This window comes from Gobio gobio, assembly GCF_949357685.1.
Source record: "Gobio gobio genome assembly, chromosome: 6".
Taxonomy (NCBI): domain Eukaryota; kingdom Metazoa; phylum Chordata; class Actinopteri; order Cypriniformes; family Gobionidae; genus Gobio; species Gobio gobio.
Window position 1 is genome coordinate 27,944,092 of NC_137102.1, and position 21,174 is coordinate 27,965,265.

Sequence of the window (21,174 nt, forward strand, 5' to 3'; positions counted from 1 at the left end):
AAATGACGCGACTCTGCTTTCTTAATACACCTAGCTCACAATCTAAGGCATGATTATATGGTCCATTCGGTCTTTTGGGTGAAAACACCTATTACTTCCCACGAATGCAGTTGCAAATGATGTACAATAAATTGTATACAAGGCAAATAAAGTAACTTCTGTCAACATCCAAAACTAAGTTTAAGCATCTTAAGCATCATTAAGCATCATTTTCATCTGCTTTACCAAAAGTATTCTGCCGTGACCGACACGCAGCATTTTCTTGTTGCGGAGTTCCAGACCTACCAACAAGTGCAGACGCCGCCTCTTGGTTCTCCTGAGGGTACCAATGATCCGGCGACCCATCTTTTTAGCATACCACACCGAGTTGAGCATTGTGGGCTGAGGCTGGAGTGTGCGTGTGTGGGGTTCACGCTCTTGTAAAATAGAACTCGTTTCCCGACTCTGACCTACCCCCTCCACCTCTTCTTACGCAGGCATCTCAAAGCCAGTTTCTGCACATAGTGCGTGCCCGTGACAAAAACATACGGTGCAGGTACCTACGAGGAGCTGCATGCAGGGAAAGAGAAAAACACAGGCTGCCTGACGCACGTAAACTGCAGCAGAAATAAAGCACTTTACAATCTGTGCAGCCCCCAGTTACGCTTCTCGTTTCACCTTCTCTCTCTCTCACTGCTGTGGCTGATGCAGTTCCTGGCACGCTGATGCGATCGCGGCTGTGCAGTGGTGGGATGCAAGCTCGGTGCAGACGGATGCAGGTGCCTGCGTTTGTCTCTTCCAGCTCAAAATGAGTCAGCAGGAAGCTGAGAGAGTGAGACTGGGTGCTTGACTTGGCTAGCACTGACTGCGCTGCTCTCTGACTGCCTGAAATAAATGAGTCCAGAGGTTTGCGATACAGACAGTACTCCAAAGCTATGACTGTCTGATAAAAGGCTGCAGTGTCCGTATGGCGCGTTGTGATGAAAGAGAGGACGGTGTTTTTCCCTTCTTCCTCACATTGCCTTGAACAATATCCTTTCCTGTGCCTATGGAAATTCCTGGGTTGTGGGGGACGGCACTCTGGCACCTTGACCTCTTCGCATTTGTCGTGCTCTCCTAATACTTTCTAGAATGTGCAATAAAGACATTCAACTTTGCCTTGATTTATCAAGACTGACGTCACTGATGAGAAATGGGAGGCAGCTCAAGGCTCATGATTTGTATGAGAAAAGTGACTGAAGGACACAGCCTCACCTCAAACCCATACCGACACTGCCTCATTCTTAGAAGCATGTGGCACAGAAAATGCAAACTGTTTCTAGACCTAAATAAGCACTTTCATCTCATATATCCCAAGACCTAGTTGATTCACAATCAGAAAATAAGCCATAATTATATCAAATGACCATTTCATGCAGTAATCAGGCTTTAAGCGGAATCTACAACAAGAAAAAACACTGGCCATGCGCTGTGGAAGCTAAGGTGCTTCCCTGCATGATAGCATGCACCAACAGATAACGAATGCAACAGCACAGCTATGGCTTCCACGTAGCCAAACAACTGTTGCATTTACAAAACACAAGTTGATCATTTAACTAGAACCCACATTTGTAGATTATAGCAGGCTCATGCATCGATCAAATTGAAATATTGCATAAATAATTCTCTAAATAAACAGGAAAGACAAACGAGAGGTACGGTAATGTACCCTCTAGTGTCAGCATCAAGCCTGTCTGATAAAACGTATGTGACTCATCATGAAACGATGAAAAGCTGCATCGACCAGCCACGCTCATCACATTGAGATGACCGACACCAGACCACACATGACTGACAGCCATATGACAAACAGAGAATTGGCAAGCCACAGATACTACATCAGAAGCACATAAAGATGCTTGCCAAGTCGGAGGGGTGACTGTTACCTGGATGGTCACAGGACTTTGCGGGTACGGGTTGGAGAGGGGAGTAGTAGGAGGCGGAGGACTCTCCTCATTCACTACAGTGGACGGCCCATCGAAGATGCATTCCAGCGATTCAACCTACAGAGGGGCATTGAACTCATTGTATTACAATACAAGCTTGACTTCAAATTGCCTACAATTTCATCATCATGAGAATAGGATAAATAGAGGATAGACAATAGGACAAAATGAGGAGTAGGGATTTAGAGCTAGTGAGCTGCTCATCTGTTTGGGGCATCACATGCATGTTTGAACGTTCTATGATACCCAAAAATGCAGCTCCAAGGCTAGGCAAGCTCACTAGGTTTTGAGACAAAGCCTAAGAGTCAGCAAACGGAGAGTGAGATCATAAGGACGCTTATGTTGATGGAACACAGACTGTATATAAATCACCAGGATGGAAACCGTAATCATGCAGACTGTTTTAATATACAAAGATACAAATGTATACTATACAACTGTATAGTATATAAATGTATACTATAATGTAAAACAAATTAATATATGAAAAGACTTTGGGATAGAATGTCAGCCTCTGACCAAAATAGACCAGGCCAATGTCACTCCCACCTAAATTAACACATACAGTAGCAAAGGTATGTATTTCATTGATACTTCATGACCAGTATTAGCAGATTGAGACATGTACAGCTGCAACAACTTCTATGTAACACAAGGTGGCAATAGAACCAACCACTGCGGTGGACTGAATTATATCAGCAGATGAACTAATATCCAAAAGGCGAACTTCACATACTTTCGAAAATTCAGTGTTAAGTTGATCCTGATAAATAATTATGGTCACAGTTGTAAACACGACAGCATTCTTGTTCGACAAGGGAGTTTGGTGTCCAAACATTTGTTTCCAGGTGGACCATTAAAGAACGCAACACACGTGTCTTGCGGACATCCTGTAGAATTCAACCATTCAGATGACGACTTCGAAACTCCTGAAGTGTTTCCAGAAAAGTGTCCCATATGCATCAGACGTTTAAGCCAACGGTCCGTGGGCATGACGTCTCAGACTGAGGCTATAATTACAGCATAAATACAGGAAAATATCTAAGTGCATATGGAGGGGCCTTCAAATATTGTATTGGGTCCATGGGGGGCCTTAAAAAAAAGTCAAAAAGGCTGTTTAGAGAGTTTGTGAAGAGATGCAGAGGTGACTCTCAGATAAGCCTGAGCCATAACTGTATTGTAAGGGTGTGTCTGAGATGGATGGCACGTTGCAAGGCGGGCTGGAGGAATGAAAAGGTGCCAGTTTAAGTGGGAGCAGTGAAGGTTATGAGAAGTGGCAGGTGTGATTTCTCATGTGTGGTTTATTGCGTGCATGCTTCTGGCTTAGGCTCTGATCAGGACTGAGGAAGAGTCATATGGTCATAAAACTAAAGGCAGAAGGAAGCGCTGAAGCACAAAAGGAGCAGGACGGGTCCTGGTAAATGTTCACACATACATATCACTTCCTGCCTCACAGTATATTCACCTTCTCTGGACACAGCCACTCGACTGCCTTCCACTTAGCACACAGACATAGTGCTTCGCCTTGAGAAAAAAAAGGGCTAAGCATTTTCACATTATATATATATATATTCATAGCCACAGTGCATTTATTGTTGTTTATATATATATATATATATACAGGGAGTGCAGAATTATTAGGCACGTTGATTTTCTGATCATATTTTTTTTCCAGGCACATTTGACCAATTCCAAACCACAGTAATCCTAATAACTACTATTGATTTAGTATTTAATAATGTATAAGTGATATATAATTGTTCATGAAGGCTGGAAATGAAAATCACCTTATATTCAGGTGTGCAGAATTATTAGGCATGTTTTCTTTTACAGATAAATTGAGCCAAAAAAGAGATTTAACTCAGACTGAAAAGTCAAAAAGTATTAAATGCCCATGAGAAGGATGCAATACTAATGCAATACTAGACATTGCAGTTAAGGCGTGACCATTGGACAGTGAAATGCTCGTTGGGTCAGCAGGATCTGACAACAACAGGTGGTGAAGAAAAGACACCTGTTAACCGCAAAAGAATTAAGAATTAAGGTGAAGAATTAAGGGTGAAACCATCAGGAACCCTTTAGTCTCCAGCGCCACCATTTTCCAGAGCTGCAACCTACCTGGAGTCTCCAGAAGTGCAAGGTGTCAGGATCTCAGAGACTTCAGTTAGGTAAAGAATCCTAAAAAATGACCCCCACTAAATAAGAATCACAAGCTGAAGTGTTGTAAAATACATGAAGAAGGTTTTTTTATAGGCTTTATGGACAGATAGGTTGGGAGTGACTCTTGAAGGACCAGCACCACATCCTCTAGTACCACTGTTTGAAGAATTCATCTTCCAGAATCTGGCAGTACGTTTTGGGAGTTCATTTTTAGTCCATCTCTGCAAAACGGACTTCAGGATGGACTAAAATGAACTCCTAAAACGTACTGCCAGATTCTGGAAGATGAATTCTTCAAATAGTGGTACTAGAGGATGTGGTGCTGGTCCTTCAAGAGTCACTCTCAACCTATCTGTCCATAAAGCCTATAAAAAAACCTTCTTCATGTATTTTACAACACTTCAGCTTGTGATTCTTATTTAGTGGGGGTCATTTTTTAGGATTCTTTACCTAACTGAAGTCTCTGAGATCCTGACACCTTGCACTTCTGGAGACTCCAGGTAGGTTGCAGCTTTGGAAAATGGTGGCGCTGGAGACTAAAGGGTTCCTGATGGTTTCACCCTTAATTCTTCACCTTAATTCTTAATTCTTTTGCAGCTAACAGGTGTCTTTTCTCCACCACATGTTTTTGTCTGACCCTGCTGACCCAACGAGCATTTCACTGTCCAATGGTCACGCCTTAACTGCAATGTCTAGTATTGCATTAGTATTGCATCCTTCTCATGGGCATTTAATACTTTTTGACTTTTCAGTCTGAGTTAAATCTCTTTTTTGGCTCAATTTATCTGTAAAAGAAAACATGCCTAATAATTCTGCACACCTGAATATAAGGTGTTTTTCATTTCCAGCCTTCATGAACAATTATATATCACTTATACATTATTAAATACTAAATCAATAGTAGTTATTAGGATTACTGTGGTTTGGAATTGGTCAAATGTGCCTGGAAAAAAAATATGATCAGAAAATCAACGTACCTAATAATTCTGCACTCCCTGTATATATATATATATATATATATATATATATATATATATATATATATATATATATATATATATATATATATATATATATATATATATATATATATATATATATATATATATATATATATATATATATATATATATATAAATAAATAAACAATAAATGCACTGTCGCAATGAATCAAATATAAAACAATATATAAAAACCTTCCTTGCCACTGTCACCTTTGGCTTGCTTAGCTGGGGACACTTAATAGTCAGCAATATTATGGATTTGACTGAACTGAGACTATTGGATGAGAACTAAGGCTGTCAAAATGGCTGAAAAACGATTTTATACTTAAATATTACTAATATTCAAATTAAATTTGAATATAAAAGGCATAATTAGGGGTAACATTAGGGGGGAAATGCTTTTGGCTCCGTCTCCGGAGGCCACAAGAGGGAGCAATGAGCAAAATATATGACTGTCTGTAAAAAAAAGTGCATAACATAACTAACATTTATAAATCAGATATAATTTCGTAAATTGCATAAACAATTATAAGCAAAACAGCATCATGTATTTATGCATAGTTAATAAGATCCAAAGCACCAATCACACAGTGCTTTTTTTGCATTTATAAACATGAGATGCAGGGGAATGGTGGAAAAAAACCCCCACAAAGTCTCTAGACGTTTTTTAAACTTCTTTTTTAACTTTACATGGCTTCCTAAACATGCAGCTCTTATGCGAGACGCGAGTGTAACAGTCAAAGATGTCAGTCTAGCGCGCGTTTACATAGAAAACAATGGAAAAGCAGTGCAATAAATGCATTCTGTGTAAACAACTTGATTCTAACCAAAATCTTCACATTGAGCTTCTCTATTTCTGAAATGAAAATTCATCTTCCAGAATCTGGCAGTACGTTTTGGGAGTTCATTTTTAGTCCATCTCTGCAAAACGGACTTCAGGATGGACTAAAATGAACTCCTAAAACGTACTGCCAGATTCTGGAAGATGAATTCTTCAAATAGTGGTACTAGAGGATGTGGTGCTGGTCCTTCAAGAGTCACTCTCAACCTATCTGTCCATAAAGCCTATAAAAAAACCTTCTTCATGTATTTTACAACACTTCAGCTTGTGATTCTTATTTAGTGGGGGTCATTTTTTAGGATTCTTTACCTAACTGAAGTCTCTGAGATCCTGACACCTTGCACTTCTGGAGACTCCAGGTAGGTTGCAGCTTTGGAAAATGGTGGCGCTGGAGACTAAAGGGTTCCTGATGGTTTCACCCTTAATTCTTCACCTTAATTCTTAATTCTTTTGCAGCTAACAGGTGTCTTTTCTCCACCACATGTTTTTGTCTGACCCTGCTGACCCAACGAGCATTTCACTGTCCAATGGTCACGCCTTAACTGCAATGTCTAGTATTGCATTAGTATTGCATCCTTCTCATGGGCATTTAATACTTTTTGACTTTTCAGTCTGAGTTAAATCTCTTTTTTGGCTCAATTTATCTGTAAAAGAAAACATGCCTAATAATTCTGCACACCTGAATATAAGGTGTTTTTCATTTCCAGCCTTCATGAACAATTATATATCACTTATACATTATTAAATACTAAATCAATAGTAGTTATTAGGATTACTGTGGTTTGGAATTGGTCAAATGTGCCTGGAAAAAAAATATGATCAGAAAATCAACGTACCTAATAATTCTGCACTCCCTGTATATATATATATATATATATATATATATATATATATATATATATATATATATATATATATATATATATATATATATATATATATATATATATATATATATATATATATATATATATATATATATATATAAATAAATAAACAATAAATGCACTGTCGCAATGAATCAAATATAAAACAATATATAAAAACCTTCCTTGCCACTGTCACCTTTGGCTTGCTTAGCTGGGGACACTTAATAGTCAGCAATATTATGGATTTGACTGAACTGAGACTATTGGATGAGAACTAAGGCTGTCAAAATGGCTGAAAAACGATTTTATACTTAAATATTACTAATATTCAAATTAAATTTGAATATAAAAGGCATAATTAGGGGTAACATTAGGGGGGAAATGCTTTTGGCTCCGTCTCCGGAGGCCACAAGAGGGAGCAATGAGCAAAATATATGACTGTCTGTAAAAAAAAGTGCATAACACTATTTCTGAAATGTTTTGAATGAACAATGCAGCAGCGCCACAACTTCAACTGGATAGGCTAAGAGAAACATTAAAACTCTTACATCATCGCATCTTGTGCGCCACTGATAAAGCTGTCAATTTTTATGACGTCAGTCTGTGATGTCTTTTTTTATAAACATGAAATTACATAAAGATGAATCTACTTAACTTTACAGCAAAATATGCTCCTTTTTTCAAATTCAGCCAGGAGAATTAATTGTTGAGTAATTCATACAGGTTTGGAACCAGATCAGGGTGTGTAAATGTAGTCAGAATTATTAATTGAATATTTAATTATTTATATATATATATATATATATATATATATATATATATATATATATATATATATATATATATATATATATATATATATATATTTATATATATATATATATACACATGTTTGTATATATACAAAATGGCAAATCTGTGAACTTTTCTGATTAAAAAATGGTTAAATCATAATTTTTTATTAATTCTTTGAACGAAAGAACTGCTTTCAGAAATTAACTGAACTTCCAACCTCTATTACCTTCTTTGCTGCTGAGGTTTAAGCTATTAACTAATAGAATACATTTCAAAGTCGCTCATCTAAAAACATTAAAGATGTGTCCCATGCTTTATGTATAACTACAACAAACGCTAATAATGCTAAAAGAAAGTAACGAGGGGGGGGGGTACACGTGTCTTTGTGTCCACGGGGCCAGTCTTTCATATGCTTTAGTGGTGTGGTTTAGATCAATGTCCATTCAAGCAATACAACAGATTATGATTCAGCCTGTAGGCTGCAAACCTCTCTGTGTCATAAAGCACTTTGCACAGTAATAATCACAATCCCATTGAACCAAGTGCATTGGTGGATTAAAAGCCAATCTAGCAAAATCATTCTATTTGCCCAACTTTTCTTCATTCTGACCTCATTGTATGCTTTAGTCAAAGTTATTATTCTGATCGCTTGTGGCAAAAACAGTAGCAGTACTATGGCACGGCTGTCTGGCTTTTTTCTTGTAATAAAGCAAGAAGAGGAAGCCATTCTAAAACCTAAAGTGTGTGTTTGTGTCTTGTGTATGTAAAGAGTTTGGCACACACAGTCATTACAAACTGCATTGCAGAATTTGGACAATGAGGTGATTGACAACATGACACATGTTAAAACAGGTGAACTGATCAGGAGGTCTAGATTCCAAGACCGAGGCCTACCTTCATTGGGGAGATATGTGCATGTGCCACATAGCCATGGACGTTCTCAATCTGGGAAAGGTTCTTCTCGGCCACTTGGACCAGCTCTGGCCCAGGAGCGTCATCAGTGAACTGGGGCGAGCTTTGCTCCTGTGGAGATCCTGTATCTTCGTCATGTTGTCTGTACTTCTGCAAAGAACAAGAGTGACAAGTCAGAAAAGATGAATGCTTGAGACGAGATTTGAGATCTTTGAAAAATGCTTGGTTTGCATTGATAATGTAGTCACAAAAATACTAGTCCAAAACCCAGTGAGCTTCCTACAGATGCATATTTTTAAGACTTTGTAAGCACGCTTCTGATATGAAGGTTCTTCTAAAAGGTAGGTAACTTAATTATGCCACCTCTGAAGACCATGTAGGCCTTGTCAGAGAAGGCAGTCCCAAAATGTATTATGAACAAAAATAATTCCAAAATGCTGGAGAAGAAAAATACTATTAGCTTATTTATTTCAATACTGAGATTTAATATTTAAAAAAAAAATAGTTCAGTTTAATAAAAAAAATATTATTTCACCCAATGTGTGTGTATGTGTACTCTATATAGTATGTTAGCTTAGCAGCATGCTAATGCCAAACTGTATTGAAAGAAATACAGTCCAGTCTCCTTTGAGGAGATTCTGTGTGGAGTTTCTGCTGATATAGAGCATTCAAAATCAGTCACTTATGAGGATCTATGATTGTTAGGATGTTGCCAAGACATCTAGGTTTTGTAACAGAGCTAAGATATCCAGACATATCCAGACAATCATATATATGAAATTTGGAGGATGATAAAAAAAACTGTAGCTGTATGTTTTAGTTGATTTTAGTAATCTTGTAGTTGGTGCAAAAGGAGAATGAAAAAGGAATTTGGTTGCAGATACTTTAACCTGTTAGCCTGCACCCCCACTTTTGAAAAAATCCTAAGAAATGGCATAATCAGATTAAAACCTTTACAGTTAAGGATTCCTTTGCACTAAAATCATAAGTATGGCGTCATTTGAAAGCAGACACTTGGCAGTTTAGAATTATAATTCTTTTCATAATCAAAAAAAGCTATAATAAGCTTCAAAGTTTTGTAAAGTTATTGGAAATATATTTGTATGAAATATCTTTATGAAAATAAAATTGAAGTTGGCATTTTAGCAATCTAGAAGTGCACTACAGCTGAAGCCACATGTCTGACCATGTTATATTTCAAATCTGAAGATGATAAGTCTAAAACTCTGAATTGTATTAAATGTTTTTCAAGATCATGTCATATGATTTTATTTTGAGATTTCTCTAAAATGTTAACTGATGTTTATTGCCATCTCTTCTGAGCTACCATTCAGTTTATTGTCTCTATTGTTTTGAGGTGCAAACTGCCCATTCAGTTTCAGTCTCCCCAGAACACTTTCACACCTCTCTGGCCAGGTTATGGCTCTTATCATCTTATTCATTTGTCTTCATTGTAATCACTGACTACTCTCTATTCAAACTGTTCTATTCAAACCTCATTTATGATCAAACTTCTCACTTCACCTTCTAAAGTGCCTCAAATGCCGTTGTTGACAATAGAAACATTTCAGTTGGTTTTTCATTTCAGTCTATTCAAAATTATTAATAAAAATAACGTATTTGCCCAGGTGGCAGGTGCATTGGCTAGCTAGCATGTTAGCTTAGCACACAATCAAAATACAATAAAGAATAAAACCATGTTTTTTCTTCAAAAATTACGTATATCACAAGTGAGATGTTTTAAATAACTTTCTGTGGTCTCATTTGGCTTTGGTTAAAACAATCAGACAGGAAATATATAATTTAACAATATTCTGCATATTGATAAAAGCTAGGGGTGTGCCGGGTTTCAGAATTGGTGATGACGGTTATGATGTGAGTCAAATGTGACGGTTAGTAATATAACCGTCGTCGGGGGGTGGGGGGGGCAGACACTGATTAGCGAGCAGACACTGATTAGCTACTTGCTATAAGTTTATTTATATACACACAGTAAACAAATCCTTAACAAAAAAAAAAAAACGAATTTTGCTAAGAGCGGATAGCGTGTTTCATTGTCTCTCCACCATGCTAGTGGATTAGCCGTAGAGTCAATTGGTTGTTCTTGGAGATAGCGGGTTAACTACGTGTCATCGCACGCTCTGATCGGTAAAGGGGCAGAGATTTCAGACCTCCGTTTATTAAGGAGATCTCCAAGATTTCTCTTCTTGGTAGGGGGTGGTGCACAGACCTCTCCCGAATCATCTCCAGCAGTAGCAGCCTCCGAAGCACCACTAACTCCGCCTCCGTTTCCCTCGTCAGCTGAGGGAACCTATCTAAAACTTTTTTTTTTTTTTTGTAAAAAATATTTTAATAACACGGTTTTGGCGGTTATAGAGTTCTAATGATGGTGTTTAACTATAAAACGTCTGTCTCACGGTTATATACTAACCGTCACACCCCTAATAAAAGCTATGTCGAATAGCATTGCATTATAAATATAATCTATTATGAATACACCCAACATGGTATAAAGAACACAGACAAACCATACATCGTCGCGATTGTGTTTATTGTCTTCAAATGTCTCTATTTGCATCTTTAGCGATCTCAGGATGCTTTTATTATGGACTTCTATTATGGCACATGGTATCTTCTTCGTCTGTCTGTACCATATATGGACTACGTGTGCACAGAGCGCCATCCGGCTGCCAGGAGGAATTGAAAACAACACATAAGAGTCTCAATCGCTCATGATTAGGCTACATCTGTGCATTTTGAGGAAGTATTGAATAAAAAATACTCCTCTGTTTAGAAATTTGACACAGACACATGATAATCTATCAATATTTCTCCTCATCTGCACACTTTTGAACTAAAAGCCCTGAGGGATGTTGATTTGTCGCGAGTCTTCATGAGGAGAATAGAGGAGTTTTTTATGAATGAGAGCAGCTGAGGCTCATATTACAATCAAACGGTGACACGGTTTTCATATTCATAACTCCTGACACATATTAACAAATTACTGTCACTATAAGACTTTGAGAATAAAACAGAGGTAAAAAATGGAAGCTTGACTCTTAGATCTTTTAAATGACGTATAGTTATCTGACAGTCATTTGAGCTAATTTAAACAAATAAAGCTTAAGGACGAATGCGCCCTCAATCCGGTTAAGAGGTGAAATTTATGGAAATCTTTGACTGAAAGTAGAGATGCAGTGAAGGGTGGGTTAAAAGTGAATAAACAACTTTAAATTATTGTATGGATTCTGAAACCCCCATATAGTTCCTAATATAAATTAAGAGTTGAATAGATTTTTTCATTGTGCACCAAAAAAGGTTCTATATGGCACCAAAAATGGTTCTTGGCTCGTAATCATAGGGGGAACCTTTTTTAGTGCTATATAGCACCAATTTTGGTGCTTCAGTGGTTCTTCAGCGGTTCTTCAGAGGTTCTTCAGCGGTTCTTCAGAGGTTCTTCACCGGTTCTTTGACTAAGGTGCTATATAGCACCTCTGAAGAACCGCTGAAGAGCGTGTATTTTGTCCTTTTTAGAGCTTGAAAGTTCCTAGTGCTACTGATTTACTGAGCAGGATCAAGAAGTTTTAATGCAAAATGATTTGTATTTTCTTCCCTTTTAATGTTTAGGTGAACATTACACAATATACTTTTTAAGCAAGAGACATTTTAAGTATCATACATGTAATAACTACATTTATCCACATTTGATTCTAGAAACAGAAGACTATCAACCAAAGACTATAGATATACAAAGACGGTGCACCCCTATTACTTATACAACCCCAAATCAGAAAAAGTTGGGACAGTATGGAAACCGCAAAAAAAAAAAAAAAGAAGTGATTTCTAAATTTACTTTGACTTGTATTTCATTGCAGACAATATGAACAAAAAATATTTCATGTTTTGTCTGGTCAACTTCATGTCATTTGTAAATATGCATCCTTTCCTGTCATTCAGACCTGCAACACATTTAAAAAAAGTTGGGACAGTAAAGCATTTACCACTTTGTAATGTTGCCATTCCTTTTCACAACACTTAAAAGACGTTTAGGGACTAGTCAAGTACCCGTACCCTCTTCCTCCGCAGCCAGGAGTTTGTAATGTGTGCAGAATGTGGTTTTGCATTGTCTTGTTGAAATATGCATGGACGTCCCTGGAAAAGATGTCTTCTTGAAGGCAGCATATTATGCTCCAAAATCTCTATGTACTTTTCAGCATTAATGGTGCCTTCACAGAAGTGCAAGTTACCTTTGCCAAGGGCACTGACACAACCCCATACCATGACAGACCCTGGCTTTTGGACTTGTTGCTGGTAACAGTCTGGATGATCCTTTTCTTCTTTGGTCCGGAGCACACAGCGTCCATTCCTCCCAAAAATTACCTCAAATACTGATTCATCTGACCACAGTACACGTGTCCACTGTGTGATGGTCCATCCCAGATGCCTCCGAGCCCAGAGAAGTCGACAGCGCTTCTGGACACTGTTAACATAGGGCTTCCTTTTGGCACAGTACAGTTTTAACTGGCATTTGTGGATGTAACTATATTGTGGTACTTGACAAAGGTTTGCCAAAGTAGTCCTGAGCCCATGTGGTGATATCGCTTATAGATGAATGACGATTCTTGACGCAGTGCCGCCTGAGGGATCGGAGATCACGGTTGTTCAGCTAGGCTTGCTCCCTTGTCCTTTACACACTGAAATTCCTCCAGATTCCTTGAATCTTTTAATTATGTTATGCACTGTTGAATGTGAAATATCCAAATCTCTTCCTATCTTTCTTTGAGGAACATTGTTTTTAAACATTTCAATAATTTTCTCACGTATTTGTTGGCAAACTGGCGATCCTCGGCCCATCTTTGCTCCTAAAGGATTAGACCTTTCTTGGATGCTGCTTTTGTACCAAATCATAATTACAATCACCTGTTTCAAATCACATCATTATTTAACCATTTTACCTCATTACTAGCCCTAAATTGCTCCTGTCCCAACTTTTTTTGAAATGTGTTGCAGGTCTAAATGACAGGAAAGGATGCATATTTACAAATGACATGAAGTTGACCAGACAAAACATGAAATATTTTGTGTTCATATTGTCTGCAATGAAATACAAGTCAAAGTAAATTTAGAAATCACTTCTTTTTTTTTTTGCGTTTTCCATACTGTCCCAACTTTTTCTGATTTGGGGTTGTAAATGGGAGAAACTCCAAGGCGCAATATGGTGGAATACGAGCCTATCACTGATAAGTTAAGTCATTGCATCACTGCAGCTGCTGTTAGAAAACTGAGACTCGCGCTTAGGACTGCACATGTGCTATTGGTTGGTCAAACATGGAAAATAAGGTTGGTCGAAACTGAAAAATAAGCTTTTTTAACACTATTTGAGCATAAGAAACAATGAACAATTAAGGGACAGTTAATGTCAGATTTTGTTGCTGATTTGAAATATGCTATTTAATTGTGAGTTCAGAAAGCAGTTTTTGAGATTTCAGGAATCCCCTATTCAAAAAGATATTACTTGGTCTTGGATGTCCGAAATAGCTGCCTGGAGGTGTTGCAAATATGGCCGCTGAGTGAACAGACTTTCCTTGAAAGGGACTGTGCTATCAACTCATTCCCTTGCACTACAGTAGTGCTTTCACATGATGATGAATGGGTTCCCCTCCCTCTAAAATACATTCAGTGGAACAAGCTTTCACAGAAAAGTAACTGATGAGCTGTTTCCACACAGGCGGAGGATGGACACAGTTGCTATGGCAACATGTTTATCAGATACTGACTACTTCTGGGTAAGCCTGTGATTCAAGCAGCCTTATTTAAAGCCGACATAAGCCTCATTGGACTGGTTCACCCACTAGCTTTATGAATTTGCATGGTGTATAATCAGTAGCTAGATTACAGGAAATAGCAACGGGAATTCACATGTGTTTTGATTTACTTCCCCTTTAGCAAGTGAAGGAAAATATGTACATCATCCACAATGTTTTAGAAAACATATTTAATGATGGATGTAGAGGTCAATGTAGGGTAGGCTTTCATAGCAGCTAGCAACAGCAAGCAAGTTTGGAAAGCATTAGATCCCACCCTCCCTTCAGAGCATCTCCAAAGCTACGCCGCCTCCAAAACACATGAAGCCAGAGCAGATTCAGCAAAGCAAGTTAAATTACCTAATGTCTCAAACCACATAACATCACAATAATAATGAACATAAACAACTTATGAGCTCTTACTTGTACCACCTGACTGCTGCAGATTCATTTCGGCTTTGATAGTGTTGACATAGAACACATCCGAGTCTGAGGACATGAACCGGTCCTGGTAGAATGTTACGGATTGCTGTCTCTAAATTGCGGTCACAACATGGCATGAACGTAGCATTGTTTTGATTCAGGAGGAACTGTAAAAGATGACTGCTGTTTGTTTGTGGCACTCGGTGACTGTCTGTCCACAACTCTGCCTCACGGAACGTGCTGATGACGTTTGATGTCTGCGCGAGCAGGAGTACAAAGGTATGTAAGTACATACACTGACAGGTGGGTAGAACATCGTATCATTGCATTTGATCCTGAGACTTCCAAAGAGGATATACAGTATGCACATAATTTAATTTTTAGACCACTTCTATCATCTATCGCTATCAGGATGTGAAGAGATTTTCAACCATGTGTTTATGAAAAAAATTGCCTATCCTACCTTTAAATATGTATGTGCTGTCCATTTATTAGTTACATATTTAATTGAGATTCAGTTAAATATTTAACATAGACCTGAGAAAGTAGCCTATCAAGAAATATACATGTATTTTTATTCTAGGTGTAACAGTACACGTATTCGTACCGAACCCGTTTCAGTGCAGGGCTTCCGGTACAGTGCACGTGTGTACCGAACGGTTCCGAATGCAGTCTTTAACAGTTAACAGTCGGCTTGTTTTATGTGCGGAATACATACTTCAATCCGAGTTCCCACACCAACATATTAAGTATTCAGTCCATTTTATCACGAAATTCAAACAATAAATGCCGTGTTGATGCTCTTTAATGTGACATGACTGATCACTGTATAGGCGCGTCAGTTCAAGCGGCGGCGCAACGCGCGAGAGAACGCGATCATCTCTTCCTAAAGAATAAACATCTTAATGTATGTTGAGGATACATTACAACTTACTGAAACGTAAATAAACGTAAATAAAACAGCTTGTAAACAATGTCACGTAAGCATCACATTTACCTCATAAATCTTTCAGTGTCCACAGCTGTTAGTTTTAGTTCACTAGAGAAATCAACTCTTTCACTAAATATATGCACTATACTAGCCTATATATTCATATACTACTGAGCCTGTTAGTGATGTCTGGATTATTTAATGTGTTTAAATAAATCTGTCATGAAAATGACAGCCACTGTGTATTAGGGCTGCAACGACGTCGACTACGAAAATACGTCGACGTGCGTGAAATGCGTCGACGGCACATTATTTACATTCTAGAATGGAACAGAAGATCTAGAATAATGGCAGCTTCTGCTCCCGGCCATAGTGAAAATTATCATTTATCATATAAAGCCAGACCGCGACATTCAAAAGTGTGGGAGTACTTTAAACAGAAGCCGAATAAAACTTTGTTCGCTCTGTAACGCCGGTTTCACACTGCACGCGGTGGCAGAGCAGAAGCTGTCAGTGTTGCCAAGTCCGCTTTTTTTCCCGCGGAATTGGGCTACTTCTACACTGTTGCCGCGGGCTGTGTCTCATGTCCGCGGGTTGAAGCAAAAAAACACACATATTTAACCCCCCGAACACGATGTTTACCAGAGAACCTGCCCGAAACGCGATTGGGCTTGTTTTGGGCTAGTTTTGGGCTAGTTTTGAGTAACGAATGGGTGGGTTTTGTTGTGTAAACCTGGCAACCCTGCTGCCAGTGTTCTCTCGCGCAGCTGAACGCGCCACGCGTGTATTGCAACAGACGGTCACATTTTCCGGTGTTCTTCTCCGACCCCAGTACGTCTCGTGCTTTTATTTATTATGGGCTGCATATATCTCCTGTTAATGCGACCCGGTTCCCCTCTGTCCCAAACACATATGCATAATAACATGCTGTATATAGGTAGTTTGCATGATTAAAGTAACATTAAAGTTAAGATATGCCTCTAGCTTTAATCATTTAAATGTGTCTTTGAAGTTTGGGCAAAAACTTCTGGCAGCTTTAGTCGTTGTTTATGCACATGTATCTTCAAAATAGACGACTAGTTATACATTAAAACTATGCTGAAAGCTCCTGTATGTGAACCTTTTGCAGATAAATACAAGTGCATTTTCGTTTACTATTGACACAAATCAATAAGTAAATCATACTCAACTACTATAGTAAACAACTTTTCCTAATTAGGCCTACTCTGTATACATTTTATGATGAATAGTATCATTATATATTATGTTTAAAAAGCTTCTTGTGTTCATATATTTCATTATAAAATGGCATACTATGTACACTACCCTTCCTGAAATACAATTAATATTGTCATCATTCATTGATTTCGTGTTAAAATAATATACAAATTCACTACAAATTCCTGTTTAACACTGTAAAGCTGCTTTGAAACAATCTACATTGTTAAAAGCGCTATATAAATAAAGTTGACTTGACTTGACTTGACTACCCTCTTTGAAATACAATAATCAGTAAAAAAAGAATAATAAGATTAACCTGGGAAAAATAATCGTTAGATAAAAAATAATCGTTAGATTAGTCGACAGAAAAAATAATCGTTAGTTGCAGCTCTACTGTGCATAAATTATTATATTTCAACAACGAATTGGAGAAAAAAAACATAATTTTATAATTAGATTTAGAAGTTCATGCAAAAACTGCCTCATGTGAAGTTTACATGTTTGCATACAATGTGTTATTTGAGTGTTGATTATTATATCTAAACATGAAAAGCAACTGAATTTAAGCAAATAGTTTGGGCTCTGTTGTTAACCTTTAATATTAGGCCTCCCTATAGTTTACAGCATTATCTTTAAGTTTTAAAGATAACTTTTAGTTAATTGAATTAATTTAAGGACAGACACAATTTTTTCAGTAAACCACTGTTTAATAAAAATACATAAAAAGCAATTTTGTAAAACTGCTGTACCAAACCCGTACCGAACCGTGACATCAAAACCGAGGTACGTACCGAACCGCCAATTTTGTGTACCGTTACACCCCTAATTTATATACAATATACAAGCTGTATAGAAAAAATCAGGTTTTCAAACTGGAGTTCAAGGACCCCTATGAGGCCACAAGAGGGTACTAAGGGTTTCGTAGAAAGATATTTTAAAGAAAAAAACTAAAGCCTGTAGCTTTTAGTATAAATTTAGAATTAATCTTATTTAGTGTTAAGCTAGTGGGCTTCAAAACAAAGAAAATTAATCACATTTAGAAGCATTCAAAATTTGCAGCTTCTATCTATCACCAATATGAATCCGCAAATTTGTTGACATTAGAGCCTGACCAATATATCGGCGAGCCGATATTAGGCATTTTTCAAACCATCGGTATCGCCATTTATGATGGCCAATAAATGAATATTTAAAAAAATAATACAAATGGACGAAACACCGCTCAACCACATTATGAGTGTTGGCGTCAGAACATCCCCATCAGTTCTCTTAACTCAAATAAGCATGACAAATTTTGTGACTGCCAAGTCCAGTTTTGCAGTTACATGTAAGCCAAGAGAGCTAGTAATTACGTTAGGTTGTTACAGTATAGTTGACTAACTGTCAGTTTAACTCGGACAATGTGAATAAGATGTATTTCTTTAATAGTGTGACAGTTTGACAGCATGAGACTTATTATCTCTCCTCTGCCTGTTATTTTGAAAAAGTATGTTTTACAATATTTTGCAGTATGATGTTGTCCATTTCTAAATTATGGCTTATCATAAACTTTAGCTAACCACAAAGCAAGCTAATGCCATGGCTATCAGTGGAAGACCGCTAACATTAATGCGCTTGAAAATACAACAAACGTATTCTGCCTAAATAAAGTAATGATTACTGTATTTATAACTAGTATATTTCTAGTTCCAGTCCCTGCATTGTAAATCGTAAGTTAGGCACGTGTAGAGTGAACGAAAGTGTATTGCTGATTTCGTTCAGACGCAGCATTAACGAGTCACATAATGGATTTACTGCATCACTAAGTAGTAGATTTTAGAAGGCAGGCAGCAAATTATGATTGAAAATGGTTTGTTGTAGCTTGATGGACAGAATTAAAAGAGTGCATGTAAAGGGATAAGCAAATTAACATTGTATATAGTTTATATTTTGCTGTTGTTGTTATTTATCAGGACTTATAGAACTTAACTGAGTATTTTTTTCCAGTCTTGCTCAAAGTTATATTTATGAAGCTTACCACGTCTATTAATACTGGTAACTTCAAATTTTTTTTGTTTTGTTTTTGTTATTGTGTTTTCATCCAAAGCACTTTAAGTTTCATATCTTAAGTTTGTATTTTTATACACTTTATTTATCGGAACTTTAATATATTTTTCTGTTCCTCTGTCTTGTTGTGACAATAAAACAAACAAGTTTATTTTTAAACTGCATTATCATATTATTTTAGAGAGGCTGAGGGATCATGAATAACTACAAATAACTAATGTAAGGGAAATCTATTTAAGTTTTTTTACGCGTTTCTGTTTTTTTTTTTTTTTATATATATATATCGGCCGATATATCGGATTATGGGATTTTTAAATCACCAAATATTTGTATCGGTATCGGCCTTAAAAATCCTTTATCAGTCGGGCTCTAGTTGACATCATTGACTTTTGCTTCTAATAAGATCTTCGGTCCAATCAAATGCTCTCTAGAATCTGAAGTGTCCCGCCTCTACACTGAAAAAGTGCAGAAGCTGCATCTAAAATCGGTCAATTGTTTACACATTTACTATTTCCTATATGATGAATAGCGAAAGTTAATATGATTGAAAAAAAAAAAAATGGTATCACGTCAGCGTCAAACAAACCACCGCAGCGCACACTCAATGTGCTTCGGTCGAGAGGCAGGACAGCACAGAGTGGACTATATGCACAAGTTGGCACAGAATGCAAAACATATCCAACCCATTTGAATTATAGACAGAATGCTGAATTTTAAAGCACTATGGAGGAGATCAAACATACCAAATGGTTAAACAGCCTCTTTATTAAAAACAGCACTGAAGAGATAATGCCGGTGCCATGCACCAACATAAATTACAGCTTTTCAAACAACACAACCATTAATTTAATATTTTATGTAAACATTTGAAGTTTTTCAGCCCTAAAAATACATTTTAAAGTCCCATTTAATTGGATTGATGAGCCTAGGTTATATATGTATATATGTATATGTATATGTATATGTATATGTATATATATATATATATATATATATATATATATATATATATATATATATATATATATATATATATATATATATATATATATATATATATATATATATATATACAGTGAGGAAAATAAGAATTTGAACACCCTGCTATTTTGCAAGTTCTCCCACTTAGAAATCATGGAGGGGTCTGAAATTGTCATCGTAGGTGCATGTCCACTGTGAGAGACATAATCTAAAAAAAAAAATACAGAAATCACAATGTATGATTTTTTAACTATTTATTTGTATGATACAGCTGCAAATAAGTATATGAACACCTGAGAAAATCAATGTTCATATTTGGTACAGTAGCCTTTGTTTGCAATTACAGAGGTCAAACGTTTCCTGTAGTTTTTCACCAGGTTTGCACACACTGCAGGAGGGATTTTGGCCCACTCCTCCACACAGATCTTCTCTAGATCAGTCAGGTTTCTGGCCTGTCGCTGAGTAACACGGAGTTTGAGCTCCCTCCAAAGATTCTCTATTGGATTTAGGTCTGGAGACTGGCTAGGCCACGCCAGAACCTTGATATGCTTCTTACAGAGCCACTCCTTGGTTATCCTGGCTGTGTGCTTCAGGTCATTGTCATGTTGGAAGACCCAGCCTCGACCCATCTTCAATGCTCTAACTGAGGGAAGGAGGTTGTTCCCCAAAATCTCGCAATACATGGCCCCGGTCATCCTCTCCTTAATACAGTGCAGTCGCCCTGTCCCATGTGCAGAAAAACACCCCCAAAGCATGATGCTACCACCCCCATGCTTCACAGTAGGGATGGTGTTCTTGGGATGGTACTCATCCTTCTTCTTCCTCCAAATACGTTTAGTGGAATTATGACCAAAAAGTTCTATTTTGGTCTCATCTGACCACATGACTTTCTCCCATGACTCCTCTGGATCATCCAAATGGTCATTGGCAAATTTAAGACGGGCCTGGACATGTGCTGGTTTAAGCAGGGGAACCTTCCGTGCCATGCATGATTTCAAATCATGACGTCTTAGTGTATTACCAACAGTAACCTTGGAAACGGTGGTCCCAGCTCTTTTCAGGTTATTGACCAGCTCCTCCCGTGTAGTTCTGGGCTGATATCTCACCTTTCTTAGGATCATTGAGACCCCACGAGGTGAGATCTTGCATGGAGCCCCAGTCTGAGGGAGATTGACAGTCATGTTAAGCCTCTTCCATTTTCTAATGATTGCTCCAACAGTGGA

At 37.5% G+C, this 21,174-nt stretch overlaps 1 protein-coding gene across 19 annotated transcripts in view; it reads right to left on the bottom strand.

Moving 5' to 3' along the window:
* dlg1b (discs large MAGUK scaffold protein 1b) overlaps window positions 1-21,174 on the bottom strand; it is a 314,786-nt gene that overhangs the window by 130,528 nt on the left and 163,084 nt on the right. For 11 of the 19 annotated variants that reach the window (XM_079820292.1, XM_079820293.1, XM_079820290.1 and 8 more), the window contains one exon: window positions 8,528-8,695. In XM_079820292.1, the coding sequence (XP_079676418.1) occupies window positions 8,528-8,695 (168 nt within the window). Of the gene's footprint in view, window positions 1-1,904; window positions 2,022-8,527; window positions 8,696-21,174 lie in introns of all 19 variants that reach the window. The other 8 variants (XM_079820286.1, XM_079820301.1, XM_079820300.1 and 5 more) reach the window with 1 other exon arrangement.